Below are 17,449 nucleotides of genomic sequence, written 5' to 3'. Positions count from 1 at the left end.
AAAAAAAAAAAAAAAAAAAAAAAAAAAAAAAAAAAAAAAAAGAGAGCACAAGTTTATATAACACAACCTTGGTTCTTCGAAGATGAAAGAAATGTGAAGAGGAAGAACAGGTGAGGAAAAATAAAACATCACATTTAGGGGAAAATTACCAAAATGAAATAAGCACATGGAAGCAAAGTAACATCATGGGATGACGCCCACATTTTGGCTGATCATCCTTTTGATGATTTCATTAAAGAAACATCCTGTTCTGTGTGAAAAGAAAAAATGCGCGTTCTTATTAAGTGTAGTAATAAGTAAATACAACAACAGCAGTGGAAGCAGTGAATCGAATAACAACACGTCTTATGCTACGCAATCACATTTTGTGAGAGAACAAAAAAAAAAAAAAAAATTTATTCAGAATGGAAGGAATTTATTGCTAAACAGTAAGACGCCAAGTGTGTTATGCGAGTTTAACGTAGAAGCAGAGAAGAAAATTTATTTTCACAACTTATTTAATTTGAGCTTGGTAGACGTATTAACCATTTTTAAGCTGCTACTGCAGCTGAGGAAAATAACTTTATACAAATATAATAACAACATATCATTTACAGCGAGGGGAGGAAAAAACGGAGACAACTCTTATAAAAGCACAATTCACACTTATCTGCTATTTTTAAAAACATATTTATCGAGAAATGAACATGGAGAAGACGCGCTATTAGAGGTGTTTAGGCGTCTCCAATTTGAGAAGAAAACGGAAAAGCAAATCGACGTTACGGCAAATTATGATGGAAGGTGTAGTGAAGGCATTACCACCGATGGATATGTTCGAAATGGGACAGAAGCACACCCCAAGTTGGGGGCTAACAAAGAAAAATGCACCGTTATGTACATTTTAAAAAAAGTTATTCGCAAGTTGAATGTTGACATAAGGGAAAAAGGTTACATAAATAATGTGCGCGATAAATCATTCCTATTTAAATTTCTTGTAAACAAAAAAAAATTTCGCATTTTATCATTTTATAAGAAAATAAAAGGGGTGTACTACTTGTACCGAAATGTTATGTACATGCAGGTAAACAGACACCTGCAAAAAGACATAGCACTAATAAGCCTTGTATCCACAAACAAATCATTCCTAGAAATTGAGAAAAACAAAATATCAGTTGATCCGTTTTACGTAAAATATTATTATAAATATCATATGAATAAGTTGTTGCGCTTATCTGAACAATTGTTTCTCTTGGGGCGTAAACCCATCGAGGAGAGCAACTTAATACATCTTTCACAAATGAAAGCGTGTAATGGCATACATGAGGAACTGCGTCCACGTCAGTTTTCTTCCCAGGAAAACAACCGCATTTGGAGCCGTCAGTTTATCCCAAATGAAACAGATAATAAAAATGGCATACAACAGAACTCAGTAACGCGTTTGAAAAGAAAGGACGGCATAAACATTAAGGTGATCAATGTGTATCTGAATGGGAAATTCTCCGTCGCGTTACCACTCGTCTTAACGTACAACATAAACAAAGATATTTTTTACTTAAACGATTTGTTCTACCTTGATGGAAGCAAGTATGATGTGAGCAGCATACTCACCCGAAGAGAGATTTATTTCAATAATTTATCCTTTTTTGAGTGCAAAAATTTCAGCTACCTGAACAATGAAAATATTATCCTAAATAGTGACAACCTTCATTTCGACTTAAATTATGTTCTCCTGTTTTACTACTTATATTTCAATGAGGGGAAAAAATTGTGCATCCGTCGGCATATAAATCCGACCTTTTATTGTTACCACCCCGTAGGTAGTCAGAAAGGGGAGAATAAGAAAAGGGTGCAAAGGATTGTATACCGGGCTGATAAGAATATCCTAAATTTCGTTTTTTGAAATTTTCACACTGGAGTGGTGCTGGAGCGGTGCGCCGTTCTGTCATCCACTAGTGCAATATAGTCTAAGCCTAGGGGAGTTACACCCACCTGTTATTATTATTTTGGCCCCTATGTGTTATACTGTACTCACATTTGAAAAAAAACAAAACTAGCCATTTTTTTGAATTTCCTCTTTTCACACATACGCGTTTATTTACGACAAAAAACGAAATTAAAAAAAAATGATTAAATGGGTTTGTAATTAGATACACAGATGGTGGGTTAATACTTACCCACGGGTTTGACCCCTTGTATGCAGGCACGTGCTGATGCGATGTCGCGGTTTTGTGTGCCCCATGTATTGCAACTGTGGGTTCACATGAACGGGTCCAAACAGGGCCAATTGTTAAAACAAAAAAAAGGGACAAAACAAAACAAAGGATTAAGCTGGGTGATGCTCGAAGTGAACACAGATATGTCCGAAGTTACCAACGCGATTCTCGAAGTGACCAGGGCGGTGTGGCAAAGTCTCTCCCTTAAATCAACCTCCTTACGTAGTCGTCAATGAATGCGCTCGCCGACTTGTAGTTGATGTGCATCTGCGAATCACGTTGACTGATTTGACTTTTCAAAAGGCCTATAATTCTGTTCTTAAAGTTTTGCTCATTGAGGACAGTTTTTTCCCCATCGAATTTTAAATGGTGTATATTATCGTCAATCAGTTTTTTCAAATTTTGCTCCATTTCTACAACGTTCACGTGTTTAAATGTTTCGAGGAGAATCTCATTTTCGAATCCTACATCCACATAGTTAGAGAGGAATGCCTTCAAAGAGGTGTTGTCTAAGTTGTTCTTAATAGCATAGTTAATGAGGAAGCACAAGTTTTTCGGCTTTATTAAGATATTTTTGGAAAGCATATTTTTCTTTTTTAGGACATCAAGGAGTATATTAACTATAAAATTGGACACATATTTTTCTTCCTCAAATTTTATGCATTCATTAAAATAGTTATACAAAAAGGGATCATTCAGAAAGACATGAAAATATTGCTTGGACCAGTTATACTTCACTTCATCCTCGTATATTTTTATTTTATAATTAACATAAAATTGTAGCAGCTTTATAATACGTTTACTAAGCTTATATTGCGGGATGTTCCTTTCGTGCACATAATTATATACTTCCTTTTTCCTGACAACGTAGTGCGTACTGTCTAGGTAGCTTTTTGTATACATTTCGTTCGACTTTGTGTGGTAGTTTTTTTCCATCCCCTTTGTGAGAATTCCATTAATAAAATTTTTCTTCTCCTGCTCTATGCAACTCTTAATTTTTCTGAAGCTGTTAACATTTTTGATTTCAACTCGGCTGTACTTCACATTATCGTATTCAAAAGATATGTTAATGTCTGACCTGATATTTTCCTTATTCCCCACGCATACCCCGAGTAGGCACACTTTATTTTTTATCTCCTTCAGTAGGTTAATGCACTCTTCTGTGTTCATGTAGTCATCTTCTACTACGATTTCGGCTAACGGGATTCCGCAGCGGTTATAATCTAGTAATATTTTCTTGTTCAGATGATTTACTTCGTTAGGATTATTTGATGGGTAATCGTCTGGGTTACAATTATCAGAGACCGGTTCGTCAGCGTCGCTGTTGCACCCTTCACCATTTATGTCCCCCCTCTCCTTCTCCCTGGCGCCACCACCATTGTTAGGGTTCAAAATGGCCTTGTCCATCCTAAATGCGGTTTCTTCCCCATCGCTGCTACTTTTCGGAGGGGCACCCCCCCAGTCCAGCATATTCACACTTCGTGGAAGTAAGAAACACTTGCTCGTGTCTTCTTCTAGGTGGACGCTCTTTATGCGAAAATTCTTTCCCTTTGCAGAAATGTTACCATCGAAACCAATAGGCGTTTCCTTTTGCGTAATCTGATAACCTTTTGGCAAATCATAATAATTATAAATTTTTCTATCAAAGGTGATAATATTGTTTAGGTTGCAATTAAGAATAATACTAATTAGGTATGTGAACAAGACAGCTGTGCTATTCAGTAAACTCAGGGAGCCCACCTCGCCTACACACCTGTTGCATATGTGTTTGTTTGGCCTATTAATGGAATACATAGGGTCTTCACTAATGCATTGCTTCGTCTCTGCGGAAATTCCCCCCCCTACATCATTCCCCGGAGGTATTCCCTCTCCTAGTGAATTCAAATATGCTGCCTCATTTCTTGTCTTCAAAATGTTATCTTTTAAGAAATTGCACAAATCGATATAATTCCTCTCATACGTTTTATCGTTATGTGAAGAAGCGACATTAAAGCAGTTACAGAAGGCTTTATATTTTGTGCTCAGCTGCACATGGATTTCCACCCCAATTCTGCACTTTACTTTCCTTTCGATATCGGCATAATTGGCTATGTCCTCACTGCCCCTTGTTAGGTTATTGGTAACCCTAATTCTAATTCCTCTGGGCCTTTTTCTTTCCCCCTTATTACAGACGAGGAAGTCCCCCGTGCGGGTCAGGTGATTTAGTCTGTAGCAAGTGAATATCTCGGTTGAAATGAAAATGAGAACCCAGGGGATGAAGGCACGAACGATCATTATACGTTTATATATATATTTGTGTAGTTATATGTGCGTATAAACCACGCGTGCTGTTTTCCTGTTTTTCCTGCTTATATAGTGGGTAATTGCTTCTGCAGGGGAGGTATCGAATGGTTAAGCCGCGCTGCTATGCACGTACGGGTGGAATGCGCGTATTTGCTTCCAACTTTTTTTCGCGTCATTGTGTACCTCCCGCGTGCCAAGTTGTCATTACCATAAAGGTATACTGTTTCATGACACCGCTACACCAATGTGTTATTAGAAAAGGATAAGGCGGTAATCCAATTTGTGCATAATTTGGGCAATACAACTGTTGGGGAAGCACCTTCTGCGTTACGTGCGTATATAACAACGTGCATAGAAAGGTGCGTGTGACAATAATCAGATGTGCTGGTGCACCACCTGTTTTATATCCCCGTTGTGTTGCTGACCTTGTATCGCAGCCCGGAATGTAGGTTTATGCACTATGTGTCCTTATTATACGTCGCTTCTGCAGTTCTGCGCCGATCAACGTTCATTTCTAACCCGCTTTTATTTGAATAACATTTGTATCTGCCCGTTCCTCATTTGTGTGCGCCTTTTTTTTTTTTTGCACAAAACTTCCCCTCCCCCTCAATTTTTTCTCCCAGCTAGCCATTTTCAAGCAACGCGCAAATGAGCCCTGCGATGGGATCGCATTTGCGGAAGAATGTACAGAAATTTAATGCAAAACGAAGGGCTTAACCAAATATAGAACTGTTGCAGGAAGTGGACGTTGCAAAATGATTATTATTAACAACAGGCATGGGGACATAATCTCTAAACTTCCTGTTCACCTTAATGAATATATTAAAGGGAAAAAGAATTATCACAACATGTTTATCGAATTTTGAAAGAAGGGGAGGTGGCGGGAAAAGTAACATCTGTGCATTCCACACCAAGGGAAAGTGGAAGAACAAAAAAATAAAAGGTGTAGCTGATATCAATAAGGGGACAAACATTTTAAAAAGTTTATGTAATAAAAACATTATCAATCATTTGGACCCTATAAGTTTAATTGAAAATCTGAAATACGTAACTGAGTATATTGTAAGCGAAGATGTCATTAGGAATTATCTAAACAGAGTAAAACTCCTAAACGAACAATGGAGCCTTAACAAAATATATTTCATTCTAAAAACTGTTGTGAAGTATAACCTTCGCGATGTTGTCCTGATGAACAAGCTGGAAAAGACTATTAACGAGTTAGTTCCACTGTGTCAAGAAAACAAGGCAGAAAAAGACCCTTTTGAAAATGTGTATATTGTGAGGATATCCTACATCCTACATGCGTTCTGTCATTTCGGGTATGAAAATTGTGAAGTAGTGAAAACCTTAGTAAACATTTTAAACACCAAGTTGGACTACATCATTTTTCATAGCAACTATGTGAGTCCAGTGTTTAACGATTGTTCTCTGTTATGTGAGGAAAACGGCCAATGTGTTGTGAGCGGGGGTGCCTCACATTCCGCGTTACCCATGTTGGGTGACACAACCTGTGGCGAAGCAAGGGGCAATGTAAACACAGTTGAGGTCAGCCATATGTTCGACATGATTGACCCGTCTTACGTGGATGATGAGAGTGGGGTGCGTGCCAACCCGTGTTCTAACCCCGACGTGGAATGGCCAAGACGCGGAGAAGTCTTTGTGAGGAACATAAACTTCAACGAGATCTACCTCATTGTGAACACCATGAAGGGCTCGAAGCACACAAATAAGGTCTTCCAAAACAAGCTCAAATTTCTGTTTTATTTTAACTGCATAAACTTAGACAGGGGGAATGATAGCCACTACAAATATGTTACCCTTCTCTTCCATTTCTTTTACGAAGCGGCTGACATGCATCTGTCAAACATTATGAAATATTTTCTAGCAAAACATGCAGATATGAACAATGTGCATGATCTGGTTTTAACGCTGGTCACGGTTTACTACGGGGGAATGGAAAAAAAAGGGAACCTGAGCAGTATGAGTACAAGCGAGAAAATTCCAGGGGACAGGGCAGTTCACAACGAAGCACATCTTAACAGTACAAATAGAAAAAACCTGAAATATACGCAAAGCGATGATATAATTAGCATCATAGAAGGCATTCCTTTTATCTCTAATGGGAAGAAGCAAAAATTGAAGGCGATTCTGCAGTACGTGGATGAGCACAGCAGTGTTAGAAGTAAGAACTTTGTCGATATTGTATACGAAAAAGTTTTACACGTGTTGAGGCGTAAATATGAAGAGGAAGAATTCGAAACGGAAGAAGCTGGTGACCCTAAGTTGTTGCAAAATGTTGAAAGAACGATGAAAAGGAGAGCAAATGCAGCTTCTGCATCCCGAAGTAATAAATCGAGTGAATTACAAAGCTTAACCGAGTTGGTCAAAATTCGCATCTTCACATTTGGAGAAGTAGATTCTTTATTTTATTTGTACTTAAAAAATAATGTGCACCTTTTTAATATAGATGCGGTACTGAACATAATGAAGAGCTTTATTTTTGTGTACCAAATGCAGAATGAGTTGAGCAAAAACTACCATAGGGTACATCTAAGTGATAGATATACAAATGTTGTAAGAAACAATTTAGGCAATCTAACAAGTATGATCATTCAAATGATTAGCTGCATGTCCTTGGACAAACTTTATTCCTTATGCAGTTTGAAAGATCTGAGCATGCTGCTTTATTTCTTCTACCAAATAGGTAATATTTTTGTGAACCCAATATTTGAAGAATTGTACTTAAAAAAGGTACAAAGTTATGTAGACAGTATTGTAATTACCAAGTTGAAGTTACTTCTGGGTGAAGCAAGACAGGATGATCACTCCCAAACTGGCGTCATCGCAGATGTGTGTGGGAAAAAAACAGAAGGAGCATGCAGTGTGAAGACGAGACAGAATAGCACACAACCTAGATTACACACAAATGCAACATATTCGAGTGAGAAAAAAGAAGTACTGCATAATCGTGGGAGTGACAAACTTGGCGGTGCCATGCAAAACTCCCTTAACATACCAAACGGTGGGGAGAATGAAAGAAAAGACACTGATGGATTTTTGCCAAATGTGCATTTCCCAATTAGCGAGTACGAGGAACAGGGCGATCCAATTGACGCCCACATTTTACTGCTGAATATGTACAGCAAAAGGGGACAAAACAAAAATATAATTCATATGTTGTTGGAGATATTGAATAGGCGCCAAGTAGGAAGGAAAATAATGCCTTGCACAATTTACGTAAATTTACTAAATTCCTTTGCCAAACTGAGGTACAGAAAGTTGGATTTAATCGACACCTGTTTACACAAAATTAGTGAACACTCGGGGGAGTTGCATTTTTTCGAGTACACGAATTTGCTCATCTCCCTATCCAAGCTTAACGTGTTTGCTGTTAATCTGACTATGTACGATGGAGTGTTTTCCCCTCAAGATGATCGTGCCCGCCACTGCACTTATCAGGAGGAGACAAACAGCATTTTCCTAAATGAGTACAACGCTGAGGGAACACAACAATTGGGAGGGGCAAAAATTGTCCAGAATTTAAACAAAATTTTGAAGCAAATAAATGAAAGTATAAGCAACTTTGTTGCCATCCCAAATTACAAAATGGCCAACGTCATACCAAACATGCTCAGTAGTTATACAGTTGTGGGGTTTGACAAAATTGATTTTAAAAATTTGAATAAACTGTTGGAGTGTTTGCACGATTATGTATTTGGTTACTTCGGAGAAGGACGACTGAGCGATTTTAGGGGTAGTCCAAGACATGATAAAAAAGGCGCTGTTGGCGACACCCAGCTGCATGAGGACGCAGCTAAGGGCAGTGAACACTCATATTTCTACCAAGACATTCTCACCTGCATGAATAATCCACTCAGAAAAAACCATTACTGGTACTTTAGTGAAAAAAACAACGTCATTGTTAGGAAAAGAGACACAAATGAAACGCTGTATCTTCCAATTCAGTGCTTGTACCAAGTGTACGTTTTTAATGTCTACTTCATGGCGTACGTGCAGAGCGTATTTAGTTCTTACGGATGTGGCAAAGTGGGCTTAGGGGAATTACCAAATGGGCAGGCACTAATTGGCCAATCTGGTGGAGAAAACAGCTCATCAAGCCTTCCACACAGTACAAATTTATTTTTAAAAAACAGCTCAGTTGTTAAAGAAGCAGAAGCGTCCACCCATTTAAGCGAACGCAGCAAATGCATCCTAAATAACATTACTTTTTTTGTCAAGTATATAAACAATTTTTATAAAAAGAAAAAGTATGAAAGGTACAATCTTTGTACGCAGTTTGTGCACAGCTGTGAGGATAAGGCAGCCTCAAACGAGCAGCTAATTGATTACGTAAAAAAGTGTCGCATGCAAATGAAGAAGGACATTTCGAATGTGCTTTCGTCCAGTTTTCACAGAGAGGTCTTGTCCACGCTGCTTTCACTGGGCTTCAAAAATGTGCAGTGCGAGGTAATGAAATGGAATGGGCGCCATCTTCGCGCAGCGGTAGAATATGCGTAGGAGAGAAGCTACTTGTTGTGTGCGTCAGAGAGGTGGTGCCCTGTCCACCATCTTTCCAAGGATTCGTCACAAAAATTGCATTGCTTCTTTACCCCATTCTTGCCCCTTTTTCTTTTTACCATTCTTTTCACCGCTTTTCCCTCGAAGGTCCCATTCATGGATGGAATATACACAGTGGACATCGTCATTAACAATGCGGTAACGCAAATGAAGTGCATACTTGAATACAATATTGTTCGAACATGCCAACCATTTAGTGAACACACAAATGTGCACGTCTTTCCCTTTTTTTGTTCCCACCGTAGGTATGCATAGAAATTAACGGAAGCAACCATTACTACTATGACAACAACTTGAAAAGGTCAGGTGAAAAACTCGATGCCCTAAACCTGATAAAGTATTACTTGCTGAGCAAAAAGTATAAATTAATTTTGGTCTCTTACCTGGATTGGAATAATCTAAAAAGTGCTGAGGAGAAGAAGGACTACTTGGTGAAAAGGATCCACACATAGAATCCATGTCGTGAAACTCGAATCATGGGAGAAGGATGCTGCTGCATTCATTTTAAAAAAACTCTTCTATAGTGATGCAAATGTTCCACTACAAAAAAAAATGTACAATTGAACAAATGCTACCGTAGGGAATACCATCAAATGCACATTTCCACAAAAAACAAAATTGGATGTGATAAAATGGTGGCTTCACAAAATGGTGTGTGTTGTACCTATTATCTGTGTCGATAGAGCGATTATGTGTGCCCCCGCTAAAGCACATACTAACTGGGAGAGCGTAGTGGGGGAGTAACTTCCTCCCCCCAAAAGTGTCTACCTCCGTGCTGTAATACTATCCATGAAGGATTGTATATTATGTGTGTCATTTTCCATGGAAGCATTTTCTGGAAGGTAGTTATAATTGCAGTGCAAATGCAAGCGATACACATGCGTTTGAACGTTATGGAAGTTCAGTTTTTTGTAAATTTTTAGGGCGACCTCGTTATCCACAGTCAAGTCGCATCTGTTACATTGGTATATGTATTTAAGCACATAGATACTTATGTACATAATTAATAAACCGAATCCTCTGTTACGATAATTTTTATCAACAACAAGTCTTTCAATGCGTGAGTCGAAGAATCTGCCCATGTGAAAGAGCAAATATATTTCTGTGTACCCCACTATATGTTTCCCGTCTAAGTTATATTTTTTTAGTTCCTCACGGATGTCACTTCCATTTAGTATTGCTTTTGTGTCGTGCTTTACTTCCCCTTCTTTGAAGTACTTTTTGTTTTTTTCTATTCCTTTTTTTATGATATCTTCTATGCCCAAAATGGACGATTTTAAAAATTTCGGGGGGTTAAAGTCTCCAATATTTTTCCCGCACGAACTGTCCTTATCGTACATATAGAGGACATACGGATAATAAAAGGATTTGCCTAACATTTCAAAGAAGATTATGTCCCCGAAAAATAAATTACACGTTGTGACATCTCGCAGGAGACTGTTGCAAACGGTTAGGTATTCATAGTAAGTAGATATTACCTTAAATTTAAATTTATAATTGTTAAAAAGGAAAACATACTTGTACAGTACCTTTTTCTTGTTTAGCACGTTTAAATAGGATCTCTTCCATTCATCAGGTTTAGTTATAACTCGCAGGTTTTGTTCTTTGCTGTTTTCCATTTTGAATGTCACTAACACGGCTGACTTAGCCGTCAGGGCGCAAATTACACTATGCGAAAAAAAAAAAAACAAAAGTCCCAGTTGTTATTTATAAAATGAAAAAGATACCCGTTAAAGGAAACCTCATAGGAAGTTTCTTCACATAGTATCATCTCCCTAAGGCGGTGGGAAAAAAAGTAACGCTGACTGTGCAGCAACTTGACAACAACTTGACTTTTTCGGAAATTGCTTCCTGATTAACCTTTCTGCAGAGCAAGAAATTTCCGCTCATGCGGGTGCTTCTCTTCTTGCTCTGCCCACAAATGTGTAAAGTGGGTACCGAGCAATGCGGTCATATGCAAGTATACTTTTATGTGCATATATAAAGCCAACTCGGGGAAAACGGTCACGTACGTGTGCTTATTTTCGCAAAGAAGGGGTTGGAAGCTTCTTACAATGCTTCTACTTCAATTACGTTGTGCCCATCAACATGGGTGTGTACGATGTGCGACACTTTAATTTAAAAAAAAGATACATACACCGTTGTGATAGTTAAATAAGCGCTTATAACTACATTCCATTTCGTTAACTCTTGTTCGTTTCAATGTGCAAAGCGTGGGAGAGGTTCATAAATGTAAAATTTGAAAAAGGAAAAAAGTTACTACATGCAAAAACGCGGTATTTGCCATCAGGTCCCAATTCATACGAATAATTGGCAGAAAAAAAAAAAAAATGTTTTAAAAGTGATACTCAAAAATGTATACGCAACAATGCGGTACAAGATATACATGCATTGTGTATGAAGAGGACACCTGCCATTGTGTACATGATGATATCACCTCAAGGGGGATATATATATCGCATGACATTTATTTCTACGCTGAAGGAGAGAACGAATGGCCAGCACTTGTATAGCGAAAAGCGCTTCAAATTATACTTGTCCAAAAAAAGCTGCCTGCACAAATCAATTCTTAGTCGTATGAACGAAGCAGATACGGTTGGGGAAGCAGTCTCTTTTTTAAAAAGTTCGAACTGTTTGTTCGTGTGTAAGAGAGCACGATTTAGTTCCATGCCTTATTTGGTTACATTTGTGAACAATGATGGTAGACCCTTCTATCCTAGTTTTGTACACGAGGAAGACTTACCTCTCCCCCCCATCTCTTCGCAGAATCTATAATCAAGTTGAGATATGGGCATTTTTTACGAGCAACTTGTCATACATTTTGTGATAGTTACTAGAGAAGAGAACATTGTAGGGAACGGGAAAGGAGGTGGCGAAATGCTCCTTCTTAAATTTAGCTATATCACTATGCGTGTAATGCTTCAATTCAGTGACTGTTTTAAATTGAGTTAGTAATTTTCCGTGGTCCCATATGAGATGTAATTTTTGTTCCACCTTTTTGGGGGTAATGAAAAATTGCTTATTTCCATCCATGACATTGACACAGACAATTTGTTGATTCACAGAAGGGGGTGCTTCATCAAAATGTTGGATAACGTCATGGGCAGCTAAATTATCATCTGCGTATAATTGGTAGACCATCTTTCGGTAGGGAAAATTAGCTTTTTTATTTTCATTTGTTAATTTAAAACAGGGGTGTTTATTAATCTCGACTAGTTTGTATACAAGTCCTAGGGAAGGCTGCGACTGACATGTGATTAGGTTTGTGCCAATGGCAAAAATATCCACATGGTGCTCTTGTGCGTGTAATTCTTTTATTACTTGCTCGTTAAGATCATTACTAATGCATATTTTTAAATCATGAAATGGGACATTTAACTTTTCAGATACATCATTAAATATTTTTTTGCACTCCGTTGTGAGGTAACTTAAATTGCCAGAATCGAGTCTTATTCCAATTGGCTTGTAATTTATTTCATGCAAGGATAAGGCAACAATTAAAAAATTGTAAATCCCCGATTGTAAGGAGTCATACGTATCTATAAGGCAGATAAAAATTTTAGGGTTAATTTGTGCAAATGAGACAAAGGCAGTCAGTTCACTGTCCTTTGCGAATTTGCAATTGTACAGTTTGTGAATGATCTCTTTGTTCTTATGTACAATGTTGAGGAAGTCATGACCGTCTAGATATTTGTTAGGCAACGTTTCACCATGTTGATAAGAAGAGATAAATGAGTGGGACATGGTTCCTATTATTGGAATGTCATAAAGGAAGGAAGCATAAACGTTCGATGTGAAGTCGCAGCCAACTGCAGAATATCTAGTTCCACTTAGTGCACCATCTGGACCTTGGGCTCTCCTACAACCAAATTCAGCTAGCGGTTTATGATTTATAGAAATTTTATAAAGCATACTATTTGTAGCTATCAAGGTAGGATAATTTATCATATTCAGTAAGGCACTTTCTAAAATTTGACATATTAGTAAGGGGCCGTTTATTACCAGTAAGGGTTCATGAGGAAATACTATGGACCCTTCCTCCATACAATAAAGAGACACATCCTTTCCACTTAATCCTTTCAAATAATTTATGAACAAATCAATATCTTTGTAGTGTGACATTTTTTTTTTAATAAATTCTAACTGTGCTTGTGTAAATCGAAACGAATTGATATACTTTATAACTTCGTACACTCCCCCTAGTATTGCAAATTCTCCATTAAAGGGGCACTTCCTAAAATAAATTTCAAACGTGGAATCTTGTTCATGCTTCTTCTGTATAAAGAATGTGTAGGCCATTACCAAGTGGTAGTAATCCATAAACAGTGCATTCACTGTGTTGCTGTGTGGTATGTCTATATCTTTGTTAATCCTATTTTCTATTATAAACTTCGTGCAGTTAACCAAGGAAACCATTTTAAGTTTTTCCGCTGGGCAGCTGCTTCCTTGTTCGTAATTTAATACGTTCGAACATGTCCCATCGGATACTACTTCCGAGACTTCCATTTTACTTTTGCCCAATTTCATTGGGCACACCTTTACTGATGAGTCCACGCAGCTGCCATGTTTTACATGAGCTTCACCTTTTTCCTTTTTTAACATTAAAAGTTGTTTTAAATCAGATTCTGTAATTTGGGTATCATATATGTAGAGGCAGTTGCTCTTCTTATCAATCCTTACGTTATCCATTAGGTTGGAATTTGCCCCTAATATTCCATCGTCCTTTCCCTTCAGGTACGGCTGCTTAACAGTGGAACTGTCGTTCTTTGTGCTCAAATGGTCATTGCTCATTTTGGTATTCTGGGGGGATTATGTGCGCTCACTGGAATGTGTCGTGTATAGGGGAAAAAGCCCGCAAAATGTGCATACACATGTGTATGTATATGTGCTATGCGCTATTTGCGTAATGGACAGACTTATCACCTCGAATGACCAAAGGAGCTAGAAAGAAATGCGTTTTTTTAAAAGAAGTCACTTTTTTAATATTATATTCTTTCCCTTTTCTGCTGATCACACCTTTTGTTTATTTTTCAGTCTTCGGATAATGTACAATGGAAATCGGAGGTGTTTGACTTGGATGTATGCTATGTAGTCACTCGCACATACACATACATATGTGCGCTTGCTGTTGAATACACCTATGGAACAAAAAAGCTTGCAGCGATTCCTTTGCAGTCTAAAAAGGGGGGATAACAGAAAATGTTGAAAATTGCAATTCTGTAGGGTTATACGATGAACAAAAATTAAGTAGTGGTGTATATTTGTGTAGGTTTTTTTTTTTTTTTTTTTGCACAACACAATCAGGGATTATACAAACCAGATGGCACACAATTATAGCCAAAAAAAAAAAAAAAAAAAAAAAGTCCTTAATGAGCGTAAGTCAAGCCAACCGATTTTCTCCACAAAGTGTACATTCTGCCTAAGTGCTCTCCCACGGGACTAACGTTTAATGGTACAAAAGGTGCACATAGTGCTTGTGTTCACCCCTGTGGCATCTATTGCATTCATAAAGTACACATATATGTGCATACATGCCCGTGTAAAAAGGCTCATGACTTTGCACATAACGTGTGTACTTCTTACATTTGAATGAAAGTGAAATTTGTTCAGGTGAGCGAAGGGGAATCTTTGGAACCGTTAGTGTGCGAGGGCGATACGTACCAGTTTGACCTATAGGAAGAAGTATCACACATGTGCTTCACACTTTGATTTAATTTTTTTTTTTTTCTTTTTTTTTTTTTTTTTTTTTTTTTTTGGGGGGGCCCATGCATATAAGCCAAATAACTTGGACGTCACTCCTTTCCGATTATACAAAAGCGGGACGACGTATGGATAAATTTGGCCTCAAGAAAGTAAAGCCAACTTTCACTGCGCGAAATGGGTGTTCATTGTGCTTGCAAATTTCGGCCTCTTGTTGTGCATAGTGTTACGCATCCACATATACACATCGTCATGTATACCTCTCAACTGGGCAGCAGTTTTGTTATTGAATTTGTGTAGCAGGTGAAAAAAGATGCTAAAGTTAAATGATAATTTTTTCACTCCACAAATTTGGTGCGAATGATATCACGCGGATGGTAAAGTAAATGGAGAAACATGCGAACACGTGTATGTGCACATGTACATGGCACGTGTCTGCTGTTCGTACTGATGCCTGCAATCTTCATATGGCTTCGCTTATTATGCATATGAATATCAAGCTCAAGCATAGTTTGTTTGTAGGAGAATTGAAACTGATAAAAGTTGGGTAAACAACAAAAGGGGAATATTCCCATGGGGGGAAAAAAAAAGGAATACCATATATGTATGTGAGTACAAATATGCAAACAACGGCACACCACGGTAGGTACGTTATTTGTAACATTAAAAAATTATCGTTTACGCAGATGACCAACATGCACTTCTCTGGCCCGTATACGCTGAGCAAGACTTCTCAAAGCTACTATCATTATTTTTTCCTTTTTTGCACCCTGTTTGGAACACCTTCGAATAAATTTCTGGCCTTGTAAAACGGGTTTCCTTTTTATTTTGTGACACTGCGCGGGGATGGCACGTGCATCATGTCTGTGTTTCCGGATGCGCGAAGTGGCACCCGCATGGCGTTACACATGCGAAGTTACGCACGTGAAGTCACACACTCGGTTAAGCACGCGGAGTTACATAACCGGTCGCGCGTGGGGACAAAAAAAGAAAGGCTTAAACCGAGCTGACGAAAGCACGGCACGTCAGAGGAACTGAGATATGGCCTTCTTCTGGTCCTCTGTCAATTGTTTCGGAAACTGTACTAAAAATTTGATATACAAATCTCCAAATTTGTTCGAGTCCTTAATGGGCATTCCTTTATTTTGCACTTTTAAAATTTCATTATGGAATGTTACGGTTTGTTTGTTAATACGAATAGGGGACCCACTGATATGATCAATATCTTTGGAAAATCCGATTAAAGCATCCTTCAAAGATATTTCACAAAACTGATGTAAGTCATTATTTTTTCGTTCATACACTTTATGCTTCTTTGTTTGGATAACAAAAATAACATCACCACTTTCGTGTCCAATTTCTTGTTTTCCTTTTTTTTCGAAAACAATTTTGTCATTATTTTTCATCCCCTTTTCCACTTCTAACGTTAACTCAATTGTTTTTTCTTCCTTCATACCATTCGGACAGTATGAACATTTCTGATTCCATGCTTTACCTCTATCAATACAGCTTTCATCCCTCATTTTATTTTGCATAATGAAGCCTGGAGCAACCTGCTGAGTAACTGTTTTATATCCTTTACCACTGCATTCCTTCTTCTTCATGATGCAGTCATCACTTCTTAGGCAATTCACATCTCGAGTATAAAGAACTGAAAAGAAATCGCCATTATATAATTGCTCCAAGCTCATTTGTATATTTAACGTTAAATTATCGGCCTTTTTCATTTCTTCTCTTCTAAATCCTCCTGCTCCACCAAAAAAACTTTCATAAATGTTAAAGTGATCAGTTGGATCTTCCTCCATTTTATTGGATTCCACATTTTTGGCTGCTTCTAACCCATGGTGATCGTACACCTTTCTTTTTTCCTCATCTCCTAATATTTCATATGCTTCTGCAATTTCGTTGAATCGATTATTAGAGTTTTTATCTTTTGCCTTATCTGGGTGATACTTTTTGGATAATGTTCTGTACGCCTTTTTGATCTCGTCCGTGCTGGCGTATTTGTTAACTCCTAACACCTCGTACAGCTTGCTGTGGCTGTAGTCAGTGTCCACATCATCGTGTGCGTACCAGGCACTGATGAAGATGCTCCATCTTTGGTTTATTTTGAATGTTTTCAGAACGGCCAGGAGTAGCAACGAGCAGTACAGTTTTCTTCTGATCATGTTTTCTCAAGTGTGCCCTGCGGAAGGGGGAAGCATACGTTAAGGGGATATTATTGGCCTCGTAGCGGTTTGGTATGGGCTTCGTAACGGCTTGGATGCGACTTTGTTACAAATTCAGCGAGGCCCGAAGACGCAGACGCAACTACTGGTTCCGCGATCCTTACCAGAATGCCGATGCGTCCTCAAATCAAAATGTTACAGCATTGAGGGGGTGTATTACATGTAGGCTTATCCAGCAATATGTATACGTTATATGTGGCCCTTTTGTGAAGACTCATACGGCGCAAATACTATAGCACTTCAAAAGGAGAAATTGAAGAGCTCACGTTATTATTGTACTTCAGAGGTGCTACTTCCTGCTTGTGCTATATTAGGGCAGCCTATGCTTTCTTCCTGTGTGCTTCCTTTAGAGGAATAAATTAGTTTTACCTAACAAATAGCAAATGACGCAAACCTTTTGTTGAAGAAGGCCTACTACGGGTAATATACTTTCTCTTCTGCTTTTTTTTTTTTTTTTTTTTTTTTGGG

General features: G+C 38.1%; 6 protein-coding genes across 6 annotated transcripts; 2 read left to right on the top strand and 4 right to left on the bottom strand.

The window, feature by feature from the left end:
* Window positions 1-190: 190 nt before the first annotated feature.
* AK88_04541 (uncharacterized protein) lies at window positions 191-1,879 on the top strand (the record flags this gene model as incomplete). The annotated part of the gene is made up of 1 exon (XM_012482151.1): window positions 191-1,879. The coding sequence occupies one exon, from the start codon at window positions 191-193 to the stop codon at window positions 1,877-1,879; it is 1,689 nt and encodes a 562-aa protein (XP_012337574.1).
* Window positions 1,880-2,396: 517 nt separating this feature from the next.
* On the bottom strand, window positions 2,397-4,466 carry AK88_04540 (uncharacterized protein; the record flags this gene model as incomplete). The annotated part of the gene is made up of 1 exon (XM_012482150.1): window positions 2,397-4,466. One exon carries the CDS (start codon window positions 4,464-4,466, stop codon window positions 2,397-2,399), a length of 2,070 nt encoding a protein of 689 aa, XP_012337573.1.
* Window positions 4,467-5,288: 822 nt separating this feature from the next.
* Window positions 5,289-9,505, top strand: AK88_04539 (uncharacterized protein; the record flags this gene model as incomplete). Its single annotated transcript, XM_012482149.1, has 3 exons — window positions 5,289-8,942; window positions 9,141-9,191; window positions 9,299-9,505. The coding sequence occupies 3 exons, from the start codon at window positions 5,289-5,291 to the stop codon at window positions 9,503-9,505; spliced, it is 3,912 nt and encodes a 1,303-aa protein (XP_012337572.1).
* A 312-nt stretch (window positions 9,506-9,817) lies between these two features.
* AK88_04538 (uncharacterized protein) lies at window positions 9,818-10,672 on the bottom strand (the record flags this gene model as incomplete). The annotated part of the gene is made up of 1 exon (XM_012482148.1): window positions 9,818-10,672. The coding sequence occupies one exon, from the start codon at window positions 10,670-10,672 to the stop codon at window positions 9,818-9,820; it is 855 nt and encodes a 284-aa protein (XP_012337571.1).
* A 1,156-nt stretch (window positions 10,673-11,828) lies between these two features.
* Window positions 11,829-13,844, bottom strand: AK88_04537 (nicotinate phosphoribosyltransferase; the record flags this gene model as incomplete). The annotated part of the gene is made up of 1 exon (XM_012482147.1): window positions 11,829-13,844. One exon carries the CDS (start codon window positions 13,842-13,844, stop codon window positions 11,829-11,831), a length of 2,016 nt encoding a protein of 671 aa, XP_012337570.1.
* A 1,934-nt stretch (window positions 13,845-15,778) lies between these two features.
* AK88_04536 (uncharacterized protein) lies at window positions 15,779-16,921 on the bottom strand (the record flags this gene model as incomplete). Its single annotated transcript, XM_012482146.1, has 1 exon — window positions 15,779-16,921. One exon carries the CDS (start codon window positions 16,919-16,921, stop codon window positions 15,779-15,781), a length of 1,143 nt encoding a protein of 380 aa, XP_012337569.1.
* Window positions 16,922-17,449: the final 528 nt, after the last annotated feature.

Source organism: Plasmodium fragile (assembly GCF_000956335.1).
Source record: "Plasmodium fragile strain nilgiri unplaced genomic scaffold supercont1.66, whole genome shotgun sequence".
Classification (NCBI taxonomy): domain Eukaryota; phylum Apicomplexa; class Aconoidasida; order Haemosporida; family Plasmodiidae; genus Plasmodium; species Plasmodium fragile.
This window is presented reverse-complemented; position numbering and strand designations above follow the sequence as displayed.